At 40.9% G+C, this 18123-nt stretch overlaps 1 protein-coding gene across 3 annotated transcripts in view; it reads left to right on the forward strand.

The window, feature by feature from the left end:
* TMA16 (translation machinery associated 16 homolog) overlaps window positions 1–18123 on the forward strand; it is a 56668-nt gene that overhangs the window by 10607 nt on the left and 27938 nt on the right. For all 3 annotated transcript variants that reach the window (XR_012158610.1, XR_012158611.1, XM_073341535.1), the window contains exons 3-5: window positions 3753–3790; window positions 4980–5064; window positions 9216–9364. Coding sequence is in view for 1 of the 3 variants with exons in the window: in XM_073341535.1 (XP_073197636.1) it covers window positions 3753–3790; window positions 4980–5064; window positions 9216–9364 (272 nt within the window). In the remaining 2 variants the exon portion in view is untranslated. The remainder of the gene's footprint in view (window positions 1–3752; window positions 3791–4979; window positions 5065–9215; window positions 9365–18123) is intronic.

The raw sequence follows: 18123 nt of genomic DNA on the forward strand, positions 1-18123 counted from the left end.
ACCTCCGGAATCCAGTCCCCCACCCAGGAATGGCCCCCATGCACTCATTCCCCCACCTAGGGACTACCTCCCAGCAACTGCCTTCAGCACCCAGTCCCCCAGCACTCAACCCTTTCATCTCCGGACTGTACCTTGGTCTCTATCCCCCATTCAGGGACTGCCACCAGTCCTCCCCACATAGTCTGTCCCCTATGCATTGGCTGCAACCCAGCCCTCTGCACTCTCTCCCCAGTCCCCTGAACTGCCTTCCCTGTGGCCCTAGGTCAGTGGTTTTCAAACTGCGGGTTGTGACCCAGCACTGGGTCGTGGCGGCTCTGGTCAGCACCGCTGACCGGGCCATGAAAAGTCCTGTCGATGGTGCTGGCCAGCTAAGGCAGGCTAGTCCCTACCTGTTCTGACACTACACTGTGCCCTGAAGCAGCCAGCATCAGGTCTGGCTCCTAGGCGGGGGGTGGTGGTGGTGACCGACTGAGGCTCCTCATGCTGCCTCTGCCCCAAGCACCGGCTCTGCACTCCCATTGGCCGGGAACTGGCCAACAGGAGCTGGGGGTGGTGGTGCCTGCAGTCGAGAGCCGTGCAGAGCTGCTTGCACACCTCTGCCTAGGAGCTGGACCTGCTGCTGGCTGCTTCCAGGGCGCAGCTCGGTCTGCGGTGCCAGGACAGGCAGGAAGCCTGCTTTAGCACCCCCGCTGACTGGGAGCCACTTGAGGTAAGCCCGTGCCCCAATCCCCTGCCTCAGTGCTGAGCCCCCCCAAATCCCAAGCCCCTTCCTGCACCCCATAGCCTCATCCCTCACCCCAGCCCAGAGCTTCGCAAACGTAGTTGGGTATGGGTGGGGTATGGGTTGGGGGGGAACAGCAGCTGTTTAACAGCCTGAAACAGGAAGCGAAGGAAAATTTATCCACTCAACTGTAGTTTTTAAGGTAGGATCAAAGAACCCAGCTTAACCTTTGGAGCCAGGGATGGAATTTATAGGAGAGAAAAAACCTCTTGACATGGAATCTGAGACATAAACATGGAACTTGCAGAGTAGAACCAAAGTTTAGTCTCAATTTTCAGAGTAGAATCTCAGTTTCATCTCTTCGCCATCCACCATATGCTGTCTGTCTTTTTGTTCTGAGTTTGTACAGCGCTTAGCACAATTGGGTCCTGGTCCATGTCTAGGGCTCATAGGTATGACAATAGTACAAATTAATAATAATATTGGGTAATACCCATATTGCAAACAAAAAAAAGCCATCACCTTTACCGCTGCTTTTCAGTCTCCCCCCTTGCAGGGTCCCAAAGCCCAGGCTGGAACCCGAGCCCGAATGTCTACACTGCAGTTAAACAACCACAGATAGCCCAAGCCCTGTGAACCTAAGTCAGCTGACACATGCAGCTGCAGGTGTTTAACAGCAGTGTAGACATACCTTAAGACACGAGGAGGGGACTGTTGGAGTGGCTAACTTGTGTGCATTTTTATCAGACTGCAGCCTGTTGTGATGGGCAACTGTTTCTCATTCCCACAAGCTCTCACTTGTGAAGTTCCTCATGGCTCAATCCTGCATTCAGAATGGTGGACCAGTTTGAGAAAGCTGCTAGTTTTGTGGATAAAAGCTCCTTTGTTGTCACTGCAACAACTTCCACAAGCCCTAATGTTCACTGGAAGAATTCCTTGTGTTAAGCTATTGACTTGAACATGCTACTTTAATTTCTAGAAGTCCCCTCATCCCTCCCCTGTTAGTGATTTCACAAAATGAAAGTGATATCCTTCCAGGAGTTTAATATTTTCTCATTTGGGATCTACATGGCTTTAACCTCTACCCACTCCAATCTCCTCTTGCAGAGTACAGTGCCAATCATGTAAATAACGTGTTCTATGCTAACTTTTTTCATGAAAATCTGTTAATGTGAAGAGTTTCTATGAATGCACACACATAAATAATGCCTGTGTGCATTCAAGCACTCACCTGCCCACCCCTGAAAAAAAGAAACAACAAAAATTTTTAGTGGTTTTTGGATAGTAACCTACTACCAACTAACATGTACCTCATATGCAGCATTTACAGGCAGGGTGAAACTATATAGCTTACACTTTTAGTTAGGCTGCTTGTCTGTCTGACGTCCCAATTTTCTCCATGGCAACACTTCGTAGACATGCACTATTGTCTGTATGTGTTATCATGTAAGGTATGGCAAACACTGAAGATGACTAAATAAAAATGCAAAGCTTCTGTTATAACTAATATGTAAAATAATGGGCTGACTTGTATTATTAAAAATATTTGAAGCACACAATTTTGTTTTGTAAAAACTGTATCATCTGCCCATGCTATTTCCTTTGTCCTCTCCTTTCATTGGTGTCTTTTTTTCATGCTGTTACCTACAGATGGAATGAGATTGTTTTTTCTGTGCTCTCCTCCTTCAAAATCCTCCCCCTTTGCTTTGCTTCTCACCACGTGCTTCCAATTCTGTGCACTGCACTCCTTCCCTCTTTTCCTACAGCAGTCTCTATTTCAAACATTAGGTACAACTCACATTTTAATTTGTTTTAATATTAAATCCTTCCTTTACATTTTCTGTGCTCATCACATTCCAGATTTGTCTAATTTAAAGTCTGCTCATCCTGCAAATCCTACACTCAGATGAATTCCATTGACTCATTTTTCTTTAAGCATTTTCATCTTTTAGCTGGCATTTATAAAATTGCTCTTACTTGTGAAATATTTAAAGAAATAAAAATAACTTCAACTTCTCCTACCCCCTGCTAAACTAATTTATTTAGATTTAGACTCTACTACACAAAAAGAGTGTCCATCCCAGGTAGAGGATGCCCTAGGCATTTTGGGGCAGATCCTCAGCTCGTGTTAATTGTCATTCGCACTACTGAAGTCAGTGTCACTATAAGTTTATACCAGCTGAGGATCTGCTCCTTTATTTTGTATATTTTAATCAGACTCTTCTCCCATGTATAACTTTTGGAGAGTCTCCATCACACGGAGTAATACTGTTTTTAAAAGACCTAATAAAGCTTTAACGTTGCTGTGTTAATCTGCCATTATTATAATGGTTTTTTCTGTGCCGAAGTAACAATAATTAGAACACTTCTGTATATTTTAACCTGTCTTGCTGGAAACAAAATTAGGACTGATGTGGGTCATTGCTGGGGATTGGACTGAGCTCTCCAGGGGTAAAATCATGAATCTCTACTACTGTACTTGAGCAGCTCCTTTGGGTAGTAGCTCTAGGCGACTTGAATCTTTTGTAAACCAGCCACTAGAGTGGGGTATTTAACAAATACTGAACAACAGGTTATATATGCCTCCTTCAGCATTGATGAGGTTTCAGTATATAACCCATAATTCAAAGAGAGTGAGAAAGAGAAAAACTCTTTGGGAACAGATGAAGAAAATCTTAGTGTAAAAGCCATTGGCTGGCTTTGTGACGATATCAGAACACTTATTTATATCTACTTGTCACAATAAAATGTTATATTGTAGGGTCCAATAAATATCAAGAGGTCTTTTTACTCTGCCTTCACCTCCCTTCCACCATTTCTTTAAACAACGCAGTAGCGAAATGTTGGAAATAGTTTACTAAAATCTGAATTAACTGGTTGCCCTGGAGCTCTCACATAAAAAGGGAAATCAGAAGTTGTGACATTGGCAGGTTTTAGAAGTGGAATTGTGCTACAACATGTTTTCACCCAGCTTTTCCATTGATTTTTCTCTTGGGAAATGGTTGACTGGAGTGTGCACTTTGTCTTTTAGGTTGAAGAATGAAAAAGCCTTGCGTCTGAGTATTGTAGGTGAGTATCATAAGCTATTTGGTTGAAATCAAAATTAAGGTTTGTCCTATAACTTAGGTCTTACAGACTTTTGTGGGAAAAGAAATTCTATCCAATTGTTCTCTGTTTGGGGTAAGGACTGTCTTTATAGCCTATTAATAAAGTGTATAAAATTGTAAGAATATCATGGATGTTCTCACTTCAACCTGGCAACTGCAAATGAAATCAGAGCTAAGAGGAGTATGGGATTTCTTGACTTCACTTCTTTGCAACACATGTGGAGTTCATCACGTGGCTGACTGTAGCAGTAGGCAACTTGGCATACTACAGAACAAACCTTTATTTCATTAATACCACCAAGTCTTGTCAATCTATATGATTAGATGTAGCCTTCTCCGAAGTTTATACTTGTATCATCTCATGTAGATGTTTGTGAACTGGCAGAGATGCCAGGCAGCAACTGGGAAGGCTGGTAGATTTCAGACCACAGTTTGATACAGTGTTTTAAAGAGTTTGATTTTTACCTTGTTAGTTTACTTTACTCTTAAATTATGCAGATCTGTTAATCAGGGAATGAAAAGGCCTCAGGCCAGTTTCTCAGACTGCAACTCCAAGTTGCTAATTTTGACAGTTTCTCCATTACATATTTGATTATCTTGATATTGATCCAATATGGTGATTCTGTCCCCCCCCTCCCCCATCATGTCTTAATATAACATGATCTGAAAGTGATTTTTGGTACTTTTAAACATTTCACAAGCAGTACTTACAGAAAATTTTTTAACAATTTTTAAGATGTTCATCTAATTCCTCTGCACTGTACTATCTGAAAAAATTATACTGTGTATATTGATTGCTGAAAAATTGGGTTGTGTTTTAAGAAAAATAAATTGAACATTTTCTTCCTGATTTCTAGTACTTCAAAACAATTTAGGTATGTATGTATGTATTTATTCTTTTAGTAAAGGAGGATGAAAAACATCTGTAAACAACTTCTACCTTCTCCTCCAAATTAAAAATAACTGGATGAAACCTATTCTTTGTATTAATTTCATATCTAGACTGAGACCTTGTACTTGTACCATAGTGAGGCAAATTTTTATGACTGAATTTTACACCCCTGAAAAATGGGATTTATTGCAGGAACATTGATAGGCTTTGGTCTATGCTAGTGCTACAATAATAATAAACACACACTTTGTTCCTGTAGGAGAAAAATTGCAATGGTTTCAAAGTCACCTTGATCCCAGCAAAGCAGACTACACAAAGAAAGAAGCCTGTGAACTAATTGAAAAGTAAGAATGGGGTATACAATAATATAAAAGGCTCTTTTTTGATGGAAATAAGATTGACTTACTGACTGGTAAAATTAAGATGAATCTTTATTAAACTAAATATTTCCCTTTTGTATTTATTATTAGAAATCTCATTGATTTATTAATAGTGAAGATATTATGCATTAGCATAAGTAGATCATAATTATTCTGGAACTACTGGATGAGGTCAGATTATATCCAGAGAGACTTACCCACTCAAGTATTATATCTCTGCATATGTAGTGAAGGCAAACTCAAATTAAAATGGGTACACCTATATCTTTTCCAGTAACCGCATGATCAGCAATCTAAATGTTTATGTCCCCAGTGCATGAGGTGTTAGTCGCATTTCTTGGTGAAAGTGCAATCTACAGGTTCTACTTCACTTAGCCCCACTTCTTAGCTTTGTCACATTCTGTTTTAGGAAGGCCTGCTGAACAGCGCCAGAGCTGTTTCAAAAGTGGGGGCCTGTATGGGGACTATATCATTACTATACATAAGACTACATATACCAAAGGCTGCCCCCATTGCCAATTTGTCAGCTACATCTCTTGCTAGGTTATGCCTGTCTCATGATGGTAAATTCCTTTTACCCTCAGTATTTATGGCATATTTCGTATGCAGTTCAATGAAACCTGCATTATTGAGGAGCATCTCCAGTGCTACTCTGGGGCAGATCCATCACTGGTATATGCTATAGGATCTACTGCCATCTTATGTTTTAAAGTCTTCGCAGTATAATGATGGCATGAGACTTTAAAATATCCTCAATGTATCCAGAGTACTTTAGTTTGACATTTTAGTGAAAGACCACTTATAGCAGGCAACGTATGATTTTTTTTTTTTTTTTCCTGGGTTGCAGAGCGGTTACTTTAAGACAGGTTACACTAAGTTTAAAAAAAAAAACATTCACATTGAAAACACTACATTAAAACAACAGTGTTGTGGTTGTGAAGTCAAGTACCCAGCAATTAGGAAATGCTAGAATTATGATTGCTTGTGCAACTTTAATTTGGCTCCCTTGTGTATAACCATTCTGATAGTCCTTAAGTACAGCCCTGGCTCGAGCATGCTGGAGTACTGACAGAGTCTTTGGAGAATTTAGCTTCCAAACTCTTAACAAATCTTTACTGGAAGTCAAAAAACAGTGATTTTTCTCATAGGCAAGGCCGCCCTGAGGGGGGGGGGGAACAAGTGGGGCAATTTGCCTCAGGCCCTGGGCCCCGCAGTCAGGGCAGGGGTGACAATTCGGCAGCGGGTTTTTCAGTCCCTCTCTTCCTCGGCGGCGGCACTTCGGAGGCAGCTCAATCGCTCCGCTTCAGTCTTCTGTGGCAGTTTGGCAGCGTGTCGTCCTGTCCTCTTCTTTCTTCGGCAGCATGACTTGGGTTTTCTTTTTTTTTCTTTTTTCTTCGACGCTTGGGGTGGCAAAACGAACTATTTTTTATGGAAGGGGCCCTTGAGATTGCTTTGCCCCAGGCCCCCTGAATCCTCTGGGTGGCACTGTTCATAGGCTCGTATCTTAGACAGGTTTGGCTGTTTGTTTCACCCGAATGGCAAAAATAGGACAGCCCCGTCTACCCCCACCAAATTTCAAGTTCTTGCTCCAAAGCGTGGAGGCACTAGAGCTTCTCAGAGAAATTATAGTACAAATGTTTAACCTAGGCAAAATAACACTTTTCTCCAATCTCGTTCTTTGAAGTGGCAAAACCATTTTAGCTGAAACATTCAGAAAAGTTCTGCCTGAGGCAGACACCTGATCTGAGAAATTTCTGCTCAAGTGATTAAAGTTTGGCAAAGTTATAAGCAACGGAAAATAGGGTCTTATAATGGGAAGTGTCAGGCAATCAAGGAAGAAGGCTGTACTTCTTCCATTCTGGTTTAGAGGGGAAGTGAAGGCAGCTATAAAAAATAAAATATAACAAATGGAAGAAAGGGAAAGTTTATAGTAATGAATATAAACCAGAAGTTAGGAATTATAGAAAATTGATGAGGGAAGCAAGAGGACACAAGGAGAAATCTTCCAGGGAGTTTTTTAAATATATTAGGAACAAAAACTTCTGACAATGGTATTGTTCCATTACTAGATGGAAATGGTAGAATTATGAATAATAATGCAGAATAGGCAGAATTGTTCAATAAATATGTTTGTTCTGTAATTGGGGAGAAAAGCAGATGATATAGTCTGATCAAATGCTGGTGATAATGCTCTTTTAATTCCACTAATATCTCTGGAGGATGTTAAACAGAAGCTCCTAAAGTCAGACATTTTTAAATTAGCGTGTCCAAATAACTTGCTTCCTAGAGTTTTAAAAGAGGTGGCTGAGAAGATTGCTGGACCATTAAGGTTGATTTTCAGTAAGTCTTAGAGCAATTAGGAGGTTCCAGAAGACTGGAAGAAAGCTAATGTTGTGCCAATATTTAGAAAGGGTAAACAGCATGACCCGGCTAATTATTGGCCTGTCAGCCTGACATCGATCCTTGACAAGACAATGGAGTGGCTGATACAGGACTCTCCTAATAAAGAATTAAAGGAGTGTAATGTAATTAATGGAAATCAACATGGGTTTATGGAAAATAGATCCTGTCAAACTAACTAGATTTTTGTAACTTTTTTTATGAGGATACAAGTTTGGTTGATAAAAGTAATAGGGTTGACATAATATACTTAGATTTCTCTAAGGCGTTTGACCTGGTACCACATGCCATTTTGACTAAAAAACTAGAACAATATAAAATGAATATGGTGCCAATTAAATGGATTTAAAACTGGCTAACTGATGGGTTTCAAAATGTAACTATAAATGGGCAATCATCATCAAGCCAGTGTATTTCTAGTGGGGTCCTGCAGGGATAAATTCTTGGCCCTATGCTATTTAATATTTTTATCAGTAACCTGGAAGAAAACATAAAATCACTGTTAAAATTTGCGGATGACAGACAAATTGGGGGAGTGATAAATAATGAAGAGGACAGGTCACTGACTCAGAACGATGTAGATCGCATGGTGACCTGGGCACAAGCAAACATGTTTTTAGTATGGCTAAATGTATACATCTAGGAACAAAGAATGTAGGCCACACTTAAAGGATGGGGACTCTATCCACTACAGCCCACAAATCTTTTTGAAAGTCCCTGCTTCCCAGGATAATCAGCTGAACATGTGTGAGGCGGTGGCTAAAAGTGCTAATGCAATTCTGGGATGAATAACGGGGGGCTCTCAAGTAGAGGTAGAGGTTTTTTTGCCACTGGTGCAACTGCTGCTGCAATACTGTGTCCAGTCCTGGTGCCCACAATTCAAGAAAGATGTTGATAAATTGGAGAGGGTTCAGCAAAGAGCCATGAGAAAAATGAAAGGATTTAGAAAACATGCCTTACAGTGATAGACTCAAAGAGCTCAATCTGTGTAGCTTAACGAAAGTTAGGGGGTGACTTGAATATAGTCTGTAAAATCTACATAGGGAACAAATATTTAACAGGTTCTTTAATCAATAAAAAAAGTATAACATGATTCAATGAGTGGAAATTGAACATAGGCAAAAATCAGACTGGAAATAAGGCATGAATTTGTAATGGTGAGAACAGTTTACCAAGAGTTGTGGTGGATTCTTCATCACTGACAGATTTTAAATTGGTTGCATATTCTTTCAAAAGATATGCTCTAGGAATTATTTTGGGCAAGTTCTATGCCCTGTGTTATGCAGGAGGTCAGACTAAATTACAGAGGGCATTTTGGCCTTGGACCTTTGCTATAGGTGGAACAGGTAATGCTGCGTATAATAACAAACAGGTAGGAGCAAAATCTGCTCTCTCCTCATTATCCTGTAGTCGTTTGGAAGTTCTCCCAGTACAGCGCTAGTCTTCCTTCTCCCAGAGGTTCTTGGCTACAATAGGTGACATGCTATATACTCTGCTAAGTCTGAGGGGGAAGAGTCTAGAGGTCACAGCCTAAACAGAATTTCTCTTTTGGAAGAATATTACCGTTTTTCACACGAAATTCATGATTTGCATCGGTGGCATATTTAGATGTTGCGCAGATGGCAAAGAAATATTTCCCTGTCAAATGACCAAACCAGTATAGTTTTATTAAAATATTACGAGACATCTCATAGCTTAAACTTGTTGTCTTTCAGATATTTACATCGATTCAGTGATGAGCTGGAGCAAATTAAGTTACATAACAGCATTAAAGGCAGACAAGGAAGGCAGCACAGTTCCCGGGAGATAATCATCAAACAGACCATAGAGCATGAAAGACAACTCTATGAAGGATATGGGATAGGTATGGCTGCCTTATTATTTCGTTGTTGTGCAAACTGCAATAGCTGCAACTCCCTTCCTCCCTCCTCGCCCGCTCGCCCACCCCGTTCACAAGGCCTGAATCCTAAGGGAAAGCTTTAGGTCTTTAGGTGATACTTTGGTTTCTTGTTTTAGAGAAATAAATCTTCCTTTATGTCTCTTGATTTCCAGGTTCTTTTAAGGTGGATGTAAAAACAAACAGAAATATCCTAGTTAGAAATTTTACTTCCTTGAATGCAGTGATCGCCTTTGAGCAAAGATTTTGCTTTATGTTTTATGTTGCTTTAAGGCATATGTGTATGTAGATTTTGATTACTAAAGTTGACAGGAGGGTGATATTCCTATGAAGTCTGACTTCTGTTTTTAAAGCATATTAATGTAGGCACCCCAAAAGAGCATGAATTGCATACTGTACCTGTCTGTGCAGTTTCTTTTTAAAAAAGGTAAGGTTTTTTTAAGCCTGAACAAAAGGTTGCCCCCTCTTTAAAAGAATGCATAATTACATGTTTAGAGACATACGTATGATGATGTTTGTTAGTATAAAGGTTTTACTAGCTCTCATTTGAAATGACCAGCATTACTTGCTTATGGCTTCATTATTCATGACTGGTGACCATCTCAAACTCATGCCATGAAACCTTTGTACCATGAAACATCACAGAAACCTAACATCACTGAGGACCCCATGTATTGTTCCCTCTCACAGGAATGGGCCAGTGGGAAAAGTTCTACAAGGTTCACGTTGCATAAGCTTACTATATGCTCTCCACTTAAGAGGGAGGACTTCGGAGCCTACTAAACTTAGAGGGCCCAAGGCTTCCCACTCCATGAATCACAGGGATCTTTAGAGAAAAAAAGAACCCTTGATCTAAGGAGGTAGGAATAGTCCTGTATCAATTGGACCTGCCTGCACCAGGATTTACACTTTCTCCTTATTTGCGGTGGAGCAGAGCTCCTGCAGTAGATGCAGTGGAGCCAAAGGGCATTAATACAGCTCCAGACTTAATTAAATTTCTTGGGTTTTCCTAGATTTCTTCATTAAAACGTAGGGGCTCATCAAAGAATGGTGCTTCATTTTGACAGGTCTCTTGCTCCACTCTGGCCCAACCTAAAACTTTGTGCAGCCCCAGCAGACAAAAACTCTGATCAGGCTGAGGAGATACGTACACAGAAGGACCCCTTCAAATGTGTAGCTGGTGATGAATCTTTGACCCCATGGATGTTTGGAGTAGGGTTGAGAGTGTATGTTTATAAAAATGCCCTAACATTCAACCTTTAACAACGAAAGTCCCCTGAAACAAAACTCTAACATTTAGAATACAATAATGCTGTAATTTATAACAAAAATAATAATAGTCCAATAGACAGTTAGCTCAGAACAATATCTTAACTTCTAATCTGACGTTTCAGGGTTTTCACTGGCTGCTATCACAAATACATATAAAGTCAGACTGCCAGACATGATTATTGGTCTTTACTTTTAAATTTCCCCAGGGAAAAATAGCAGTTGCCCCTTTGTCATCAGTGTCTCACGATGCCTTAAAAAGAGCTCAGAGGAGAGCTGTGTGCGTCTTGAGAACCTCAGCATGATTATTACCAATGAAAGGTATCGGTCAGGGATGCTGCATGGGATTAACATTAAAGAATGGAAATATTTGAGCCTAAGTGAACTGATAGCATCCCTTTAGAAATACATACACCGGACCCTCACTAGAACGTGCGTCTATATAGCGCAAATTCACATACAATGCGGTCGCGGCCATGGATCCCAAATTTAATTACTTTAATTGCAATTCATTTTAATGCAGTCCCCGCGTTAACACGGTACTGCGCATGGATCCCAAATCCCGCGTTCTAGCGAGGGTCCGGTGTATTCTCTTTAAAGGTCGTATGCAAATACAAGCTATGCTTGAGAGAGGCCCTGAAATGACTGAAAATCATGTACATGGAACTAGGCTGATGGGCAAGAGCAGTAATCAAGTGGGGCAAGGCTAATTGGGACGGGGAAAGGAATTGTGGAGACTGAGATCCAGGCTGTGTTGTGGAGGATGTGGTAGAAAGTAATACCAAATTTAATGACCTGACACATTACTTCTTAAAAATAGACAGCCTTTTTGGAGCCAAATTAGCAGTTTAACTTTAATGTCTAGAAGTAGTAGTGTTCAAAGTCAGTGCTACTTTCATAGTGATATGGAAGTTCATTAACAGAATGGAAAATGTTTCCTGCTTGGAATGTAAAATCTTGGCCAATTAGCTTCTTTGCAACAAGTGTTTCCTATGTTTATGGGGTGGGGGTGAGGGAAGGGGAGTAATGAAAGGTTTTCAGAATATTTGTCAGCTGTACTTAATCCTCCAGAGCTTCTCATATCCTGTTCTGCATGAGATATCTTAATGCCATGAACCCCTGAATTGTTTGCTGTGTGACTTAGTGCACAGTAGGAATCCAGTGTTCTTTCTCCTCACTTCCTCTTTTGCATTTCTTCTAGGGCAGAAATAGGGAAGCAATCTATATGACTCTTTTAAAAATCTGTTCTTGTTTTCCAATTGTTGTGCACCAATACGAAGTCGCCCTTCCAATTTCTGTGATTTTAAAAATTAGTTTTCTTATTTTTAAAAATGTTTTTCTCTACTGTTGCTGTGTGAAAGTTCCAGGCAAACAGAAAAATCAGTGAAATAGGCTAGCAAACAACTCTATCAAATGCACAAGGTAAACAAACTGTAAAAAATAAAGAAACAAGGTGTTTTCATATATAGAAATCTCAAGTTTTACTTACTATTGCTGTAAGTTTAAAAATTGCAAAAATGTGACATTTTTAAGTTGATGGTGCCCCTTTACATGTTAAATGCATCCTCAAATCATTTATAGTTTATCGCAGCTGTTGAAGGTTCTGTCTGTCTAGAACTCAGAGAAAATTATTCAGAGAAAATTGTTGCTGCTAAATACTATAATTGGAATTGGGAGGAAAAAAATGTGAAGTCAGCTGGAGTTTGTGCTTTAATGGCTCTATCTCATCATTATCACTAGAGGCTTCTCTAATAAAAGGGAATATCTTCAAACTGACTTTATATTTGAATGTCTCTCTCTGTTACTGAGGTCAGAATTTTCCCTTGTGTGTTGTATGTTTTGTGTTGAAGCAGCCTTAGAATATAAAAGTGTCAGGAGTTCTAAAAGTCACCCAAGGTATGCCATTTTTGTATAAAAAGTCATGTTCGCATGAATAGAAATTCAAGATTATATACATTTCTTCACTAGTTGATCAATAACAGGCTGAATTTCATGCAGAAGTTCTTAAATAGCTACACTGCCAACTGAGTATTCAGATAAATTAGTAAATGTTGTACAGATTCTTCTAGGAACAGTAATAATAAAGGAAGCTTCAGTCTTATAATCAGTGAGGTTGTTAAGGAAGTTGTGTTTCTTTAGTAGTGTCTCATTGGTTCCTGCCTTTCCCTCTATGCTTAATTGTATGACTAAACAGGTTCCTACAGGTTTGACTTTTCTGGCATATTGTCATTTTCATCATTGTGTGTTTCTGAAAAGTATTTATTTTTCAAGTGTTCATAGCTAATGTCCAAAGCTTGTTGAAGGGGCATCCCAGATGTTGACAGGAACCCCCTGATGACCTGAGAGTGCATGTTTCCAGCTAAAAATGGCAAGCAGTAGTTATTTCTTCTGAACTTCATGTTGTTTAGTTAAGTGACTAACTTTTAATTATGGCTTCTGTCAGAACATGGAAGCCAAGTGTCCTAGAAAAAGAAATTGGTCCAATGAGCTCTCAAAGTTAAACATACCCAGATATGAAGAGTTAATTTTTTTTTTAATATTTGGGATGGAAGACATAAGGGTAGAATATTATAGCACAGCTAGTGTCTGTCCTGTTTGTTCAATATATTTGAAGTTTTTGCTGCGGATTGTGGTAGAGTCCATTGTACAGCTGAATTGGTCCATGTCTAAAGAGATCACTCCTCTTTTGATGACCAGTCATTTCTCAACTTCACTTTGTGGCTCCTTGATTTTTAACACTGCCTCTTGTTCTCTTGAGTTTTTCCTCCACTCCTTAATGAGGAAATGTACACATGATTTGAATATGGGTTCAAGAACAATGTATTCCAATTCTCGTAAGACTTAACAGAAACCTTTAGTGCAAATCTGTGTGTGTCTGAGAGAATGAGGAAAAAGTTGTGTTAGAGACAGCTGATTTTTATTTTTCAGAAACATTTCATTTATATGAATCTCTATTCTGACCTCTACAGAACCTGATACTATTAAAATTAGGTAGGTATCTCTAAACTTGGATTGTAAGCTCTTCCGGGCAGGGATAGTGATTTTGTTATGTCTGTACAGTGCCTAGCAAAATGTAGCTCCCCAGCTGGGACCCTTTGGTGCTACTACAATACACATAAATATTAATAGACTAGAGTGTTTGCCAGAAACATTATGTAGTCACCTTTGTTTGACTTGCTACTCAGACTCATGTACAGCAATGGAAAGGCTGATCTGGATTGTTTAGTGAAGTGGCCTCATTTAAGCAACATGTCTTTTAATACAGCTAAATGCAAGGTTGTGCATATAGGAAAAAAACGTAGGTCACATACAAAATGGGTAGCAGTGTCCTGGAATGCAGTGATATTGAACAGGACTTAAGGGTGATGGTAAATCAACTAAATGTGAGTTCCCAGTGCTGTGCTGTAGCTAAGACAGGGGTGGGCAATCATTTTGGCCTGAGGGCCGCATCTGGGTATGGAAATTGTATGGCGGGCCATAAAGGCTCCCAAAATTAACAATTCAGAGTTATTCAAATAGACTCTTATTTAATACATTTTAGTGGAAATAAACATAAAACCTTACTTACTATTATAAATATACCATCATAACAACATATTACAATAATTAAACTAAACTTAACCCCTTTCCATGCCCTCTTTGATTAATGTGAACAATACAGCTGGTCACCCTTCTTTACAATGGCATCAAAGTCCGGTGTCATTCTTGTTATGGAAATCTGTAATACTGAGTTGAGATGCTGGTTGGTAGTGAGATTTGTTGTAATTCAGAAGGGAAAATGTTTGTTCATACACACAGGTGGAGCCGAACAAAACAAGGATTTTCTGTGCCACCTTGTGGCTATTTATTAACTTTGTTTCACTCAAGGAGGCATAAAACTCATCAGTTTTTTTCTGAATTGTACTTTTTCTTCAAGGTGGAATTGCACTGTAGATCAATGAGCAATTAAAAGTGGCAATTCTTCAACAAAAAAACTTCAAAAACAGACTCCAATGAGAAACTGCAGAACTGGAATTAATTTGCAAACTGGACACCATCAAATGAGGCCTGAATAAAGACTGGGAATGGATGGGTCACTACAAAAACTAAAAACTGATTTTCCCCCTTGCTAATTTCCCCCTACTGTTACTCACACCTTCGTGTCAACTGTTTGAAATGGGGCACCCTGATTACCACTACAAAAGTGATTTTTCCTCCTCTTGATAATAGCCCACTTGTCATCAAGAGCTAACAAAAACAATGGAAAGCCCTGCTGCTTTCTTGTTCAGCTCAGAAGCCAAACGTTCACAATCACTTCTACAGGGCGAGTAACAGTTTTTTGTGACAAACTAATGGTCTCAAATTTGTTTTGGTATTCCAGGCACAGCATGCCAGCAACATGAACCATGCATTCTTTCAAAAACTCCCCTTTAATAAAAGGCTTATTTTGTTTAGCAAATTTAAACTCCAGAATATAACTTGCCTTTGTAGTGGCTTCCTGAACTGTAGCTTGTCTCACATATATATTTTGCTGAGCTTTTAAGTACGTGGCGAGTTTCTCAGCTTTTCTTGCCCTTTCCTCAGTTGTTAAATTACTGCCATAATTAGGATATTTCGTTGAAAAATGGCAATTCAAATTGTACTCCCTGAACACTGCGATCCTCTCCTGACAAATCAGGCATACAGCCTTTGAGTTCACGTTTGTGAAAAAATATTTTGCATTCCAGTCTTTGTTAAAAACCCAACACTTTGTCCACTTTTCTTTTTTTTTGCAGCGCTCATTTTTGAAAGGGAAAAGAAAATCTTAACTGCTGCCCTTATTTCAAACTGCTGTTTTAGAAGATTTCACGCACTGTGAAAAAACTGGGCCTGCTCTCTAGCCTGGATTTGTTGGGCATCAGTGCCGCCGATAATTTTGAGCCATGGCACTCTATCCCAGAACTTGTGTGGACAAGAAGAGGCAGAGGCAGGTGTCAGCTCACTTGTAACTTTGTGCCCCACCCTCCCCCCCAAAATGGTGTATTTGAAATGATCTTACTGTTGTACTTTGAGTTCTGTTTGCACTGTTGTATTTATTAAAAGTTTACATAGTAAGGGATGTTACCAAGGTGGAGTGGGAGGACTCATGGGATGTGGTGCGGCGGGGCTCTGTAAGGGATGTTACCAAGGTGAAAGGGTCATGGGGTGTGGCACGGGGGTGGTACCTGGAACACCTAGGGGCCCTGCTGGCAGTGACACCAAGGCTGCCGTACCAGGCACTGCCAAGGGTGGAGGCTGCAGCCCCTGGGCAGTTTCGAGGCTCTCGAGGGTGGGGCCATAGGAGACCAGGAGGTCTCTGCTGTGTGTGGGGGGCTGCCGCATAGGGGTGGGGTTCTGATCCCGGAAACAGTGCGGTTAAGTTGCGCCTGCGCAGTGTGGCTCTTCTGCATGCTGGAAGGAATCTTCCAGGAAGATGGTGCTCATCAGTGAGTCGGGGGCTGGGGAGAGCCTGGCAGAGCGGGGCAACCCCTTGACCCCACTCCCCAGCAGGAGTGCTGGAGTGAGGCAAGCCCCCGACCCTGCTGCCTGGCGGGAGCTCAGGGGCCGGATAAAAACGTCTCATGAGCTGGAAGCAGCCCGCGGGCTGTAGTTTGCCCACCTCTAAGCTAAGAGGACTAATGTAAGTCTTGGATGCATAAGCAGGGAAATACCAAGAAACAGCTGAGAAGGGGGTATTACTACTTTGTAGAGCTTTGGTGAGTAGAACTGGTTGAAAATTTTTCATTAGAATGATTTTTTTTTTTGGATGAAAAATTCCCTTTATGCAAAACTGAAATATTCTACTGAAAATTTTCAGTTTTTCAGAAAAAAAAAATCATAATTTTTTGATTGGGAAAATAGAAACAGATACCCATCTGCCATCCCCTCCCCCACCCCCCGGCCTTGTCAGTTTCACTTTTTGCCAGTGAAATTGACAAAGGCTTTCTCAGCTGGCTGCCATGTCTGAGCTTCCATGACTTTGTCTCCTTCCCTTCTCTTCCTTTCTTATTCCCCCGCCCCAAATGAGCACTTGGAATCTCTGCTTCTCATGCTCCTGAAGCTGGGGGGAAGGTGTGCAAGTTGAATGGCCTCTCCAGCCCTGAAGCTGAGTGGGTGGCTTAGAGCCCTGTCTCTGTGCCTCTCTGGCAGCCAGGCTGGAAGGCTCTTGTCAATTTTACGAGTGCTGGACTTCAGTTCTCCCAAAACAGATTTTTTTCTTGAAAGCCTTTCCTATTAAAAATTTCACATTTTTGACATTTTGTCCAGGTTTGGGGCATTTTATTTTCAAACTTGGGAATTTTTTTTGCAGGAAGGGGATATCCATTTTCCAGTCAGCTTTGTGAGAAAACTGTATCTGGTTCCGCTTTCCATGCGTCAAAAAGGAGTTTGAAAAATTGAAAGGGTTTAGAAAAGAGCTAGAAGAATAATTTGAGGATCGGAAAACATGCCTTATAGTAAAAGACATAAGAAGCTCAGTTCTGTTGAGTTTTTATCCAAGAGAAGGTTAAGAGGTAACTTAATCATTCTCAACTAGTACCTATGTGGAAGAGAGATTCTGATAGTAGGGTCTCTAATCTAGCAGAAAAGGCATATTGAGAAGTTTGGAAGGTTAAGCTAGACAAATCCAGACTAGAAATAAGCTACACATTTTAGCACTGAGGATAACTGATAATGGGAGTATCTTACCTAGAGATGTGATAGATTTTCCATCACTTGCAGTCTAAAAGATATGCTGTTCAGCAGTTCTCAAACTGTGGGTTGGGACCCCAGAGTGAGTCGCAAACTCGTTTTAATGGGGTCACCAAGATTAGCATTAGACTTACCGAAGCTTGGAACCAAATCCGAAGCCCGAGCCCCACTGACCGGGACTGAAGCTGAACCCTGAGTCCCGCTGCCCAGGGCTGAAGCCAGAGTCTGCGAGGCCGGGCTCAGGCTTCAGCTTCAGATCTCTGCAGCGGGCTCACATTATAGATCTCCTGTCCGGGGCTGAATCCCTTGGGCTTTGGCCCCTTGCTTGGGCAGTGGGGCACAGGCTTCGGCTTTGGCTCCCCCGCCTGGGGTGGTGGGGCTTGGGGTTTGGCCCCCCCACCTTGGGCAGCAGGGCTCAGGCGGGCTCAGGCTTCGGTCCCCTTCATGAGGTCGTGTAGTAATTTTTGTTGTCAGAAGGGCGTCACAGTGCAATGAAGTTTGAGGACCACTGCTAGCTCAAACAGAAACTATGGGCTTGATGCAGAATTTGAGTGAGGTTCTATGGCCTGTGTTATGAAGGAGGTCAGACCAGATGTTCATAATTGCCCTTTTTGGCCTTAAAAATCTATGAATCTGGGAAAGGAGAATTTGAGAACTTATTTAAGCAGTTTTTGAAAAATTATTTGAAGGAAATGAAGTAAAGGCATGTGGATTAATTTACAAAGGGTAGGCACTTTATTATTCTAAAGCAGTGGCTCAAAAGCTATCCC

Source organism: Lepidochelys kempii, chromosome 4 (genome assembly GCF_965140265.1).
Source record: "Lepidochelys kempii isolate rLepKem1 chromosome 4, rLepKem1.hap2, whole genome shotgun sequence".
Lineage (NCBI taxonomy): Eukaryota > Metazoa > Chordata > Testudines > Cheloniidae > Lepidochelys > Lepidochelys kempii.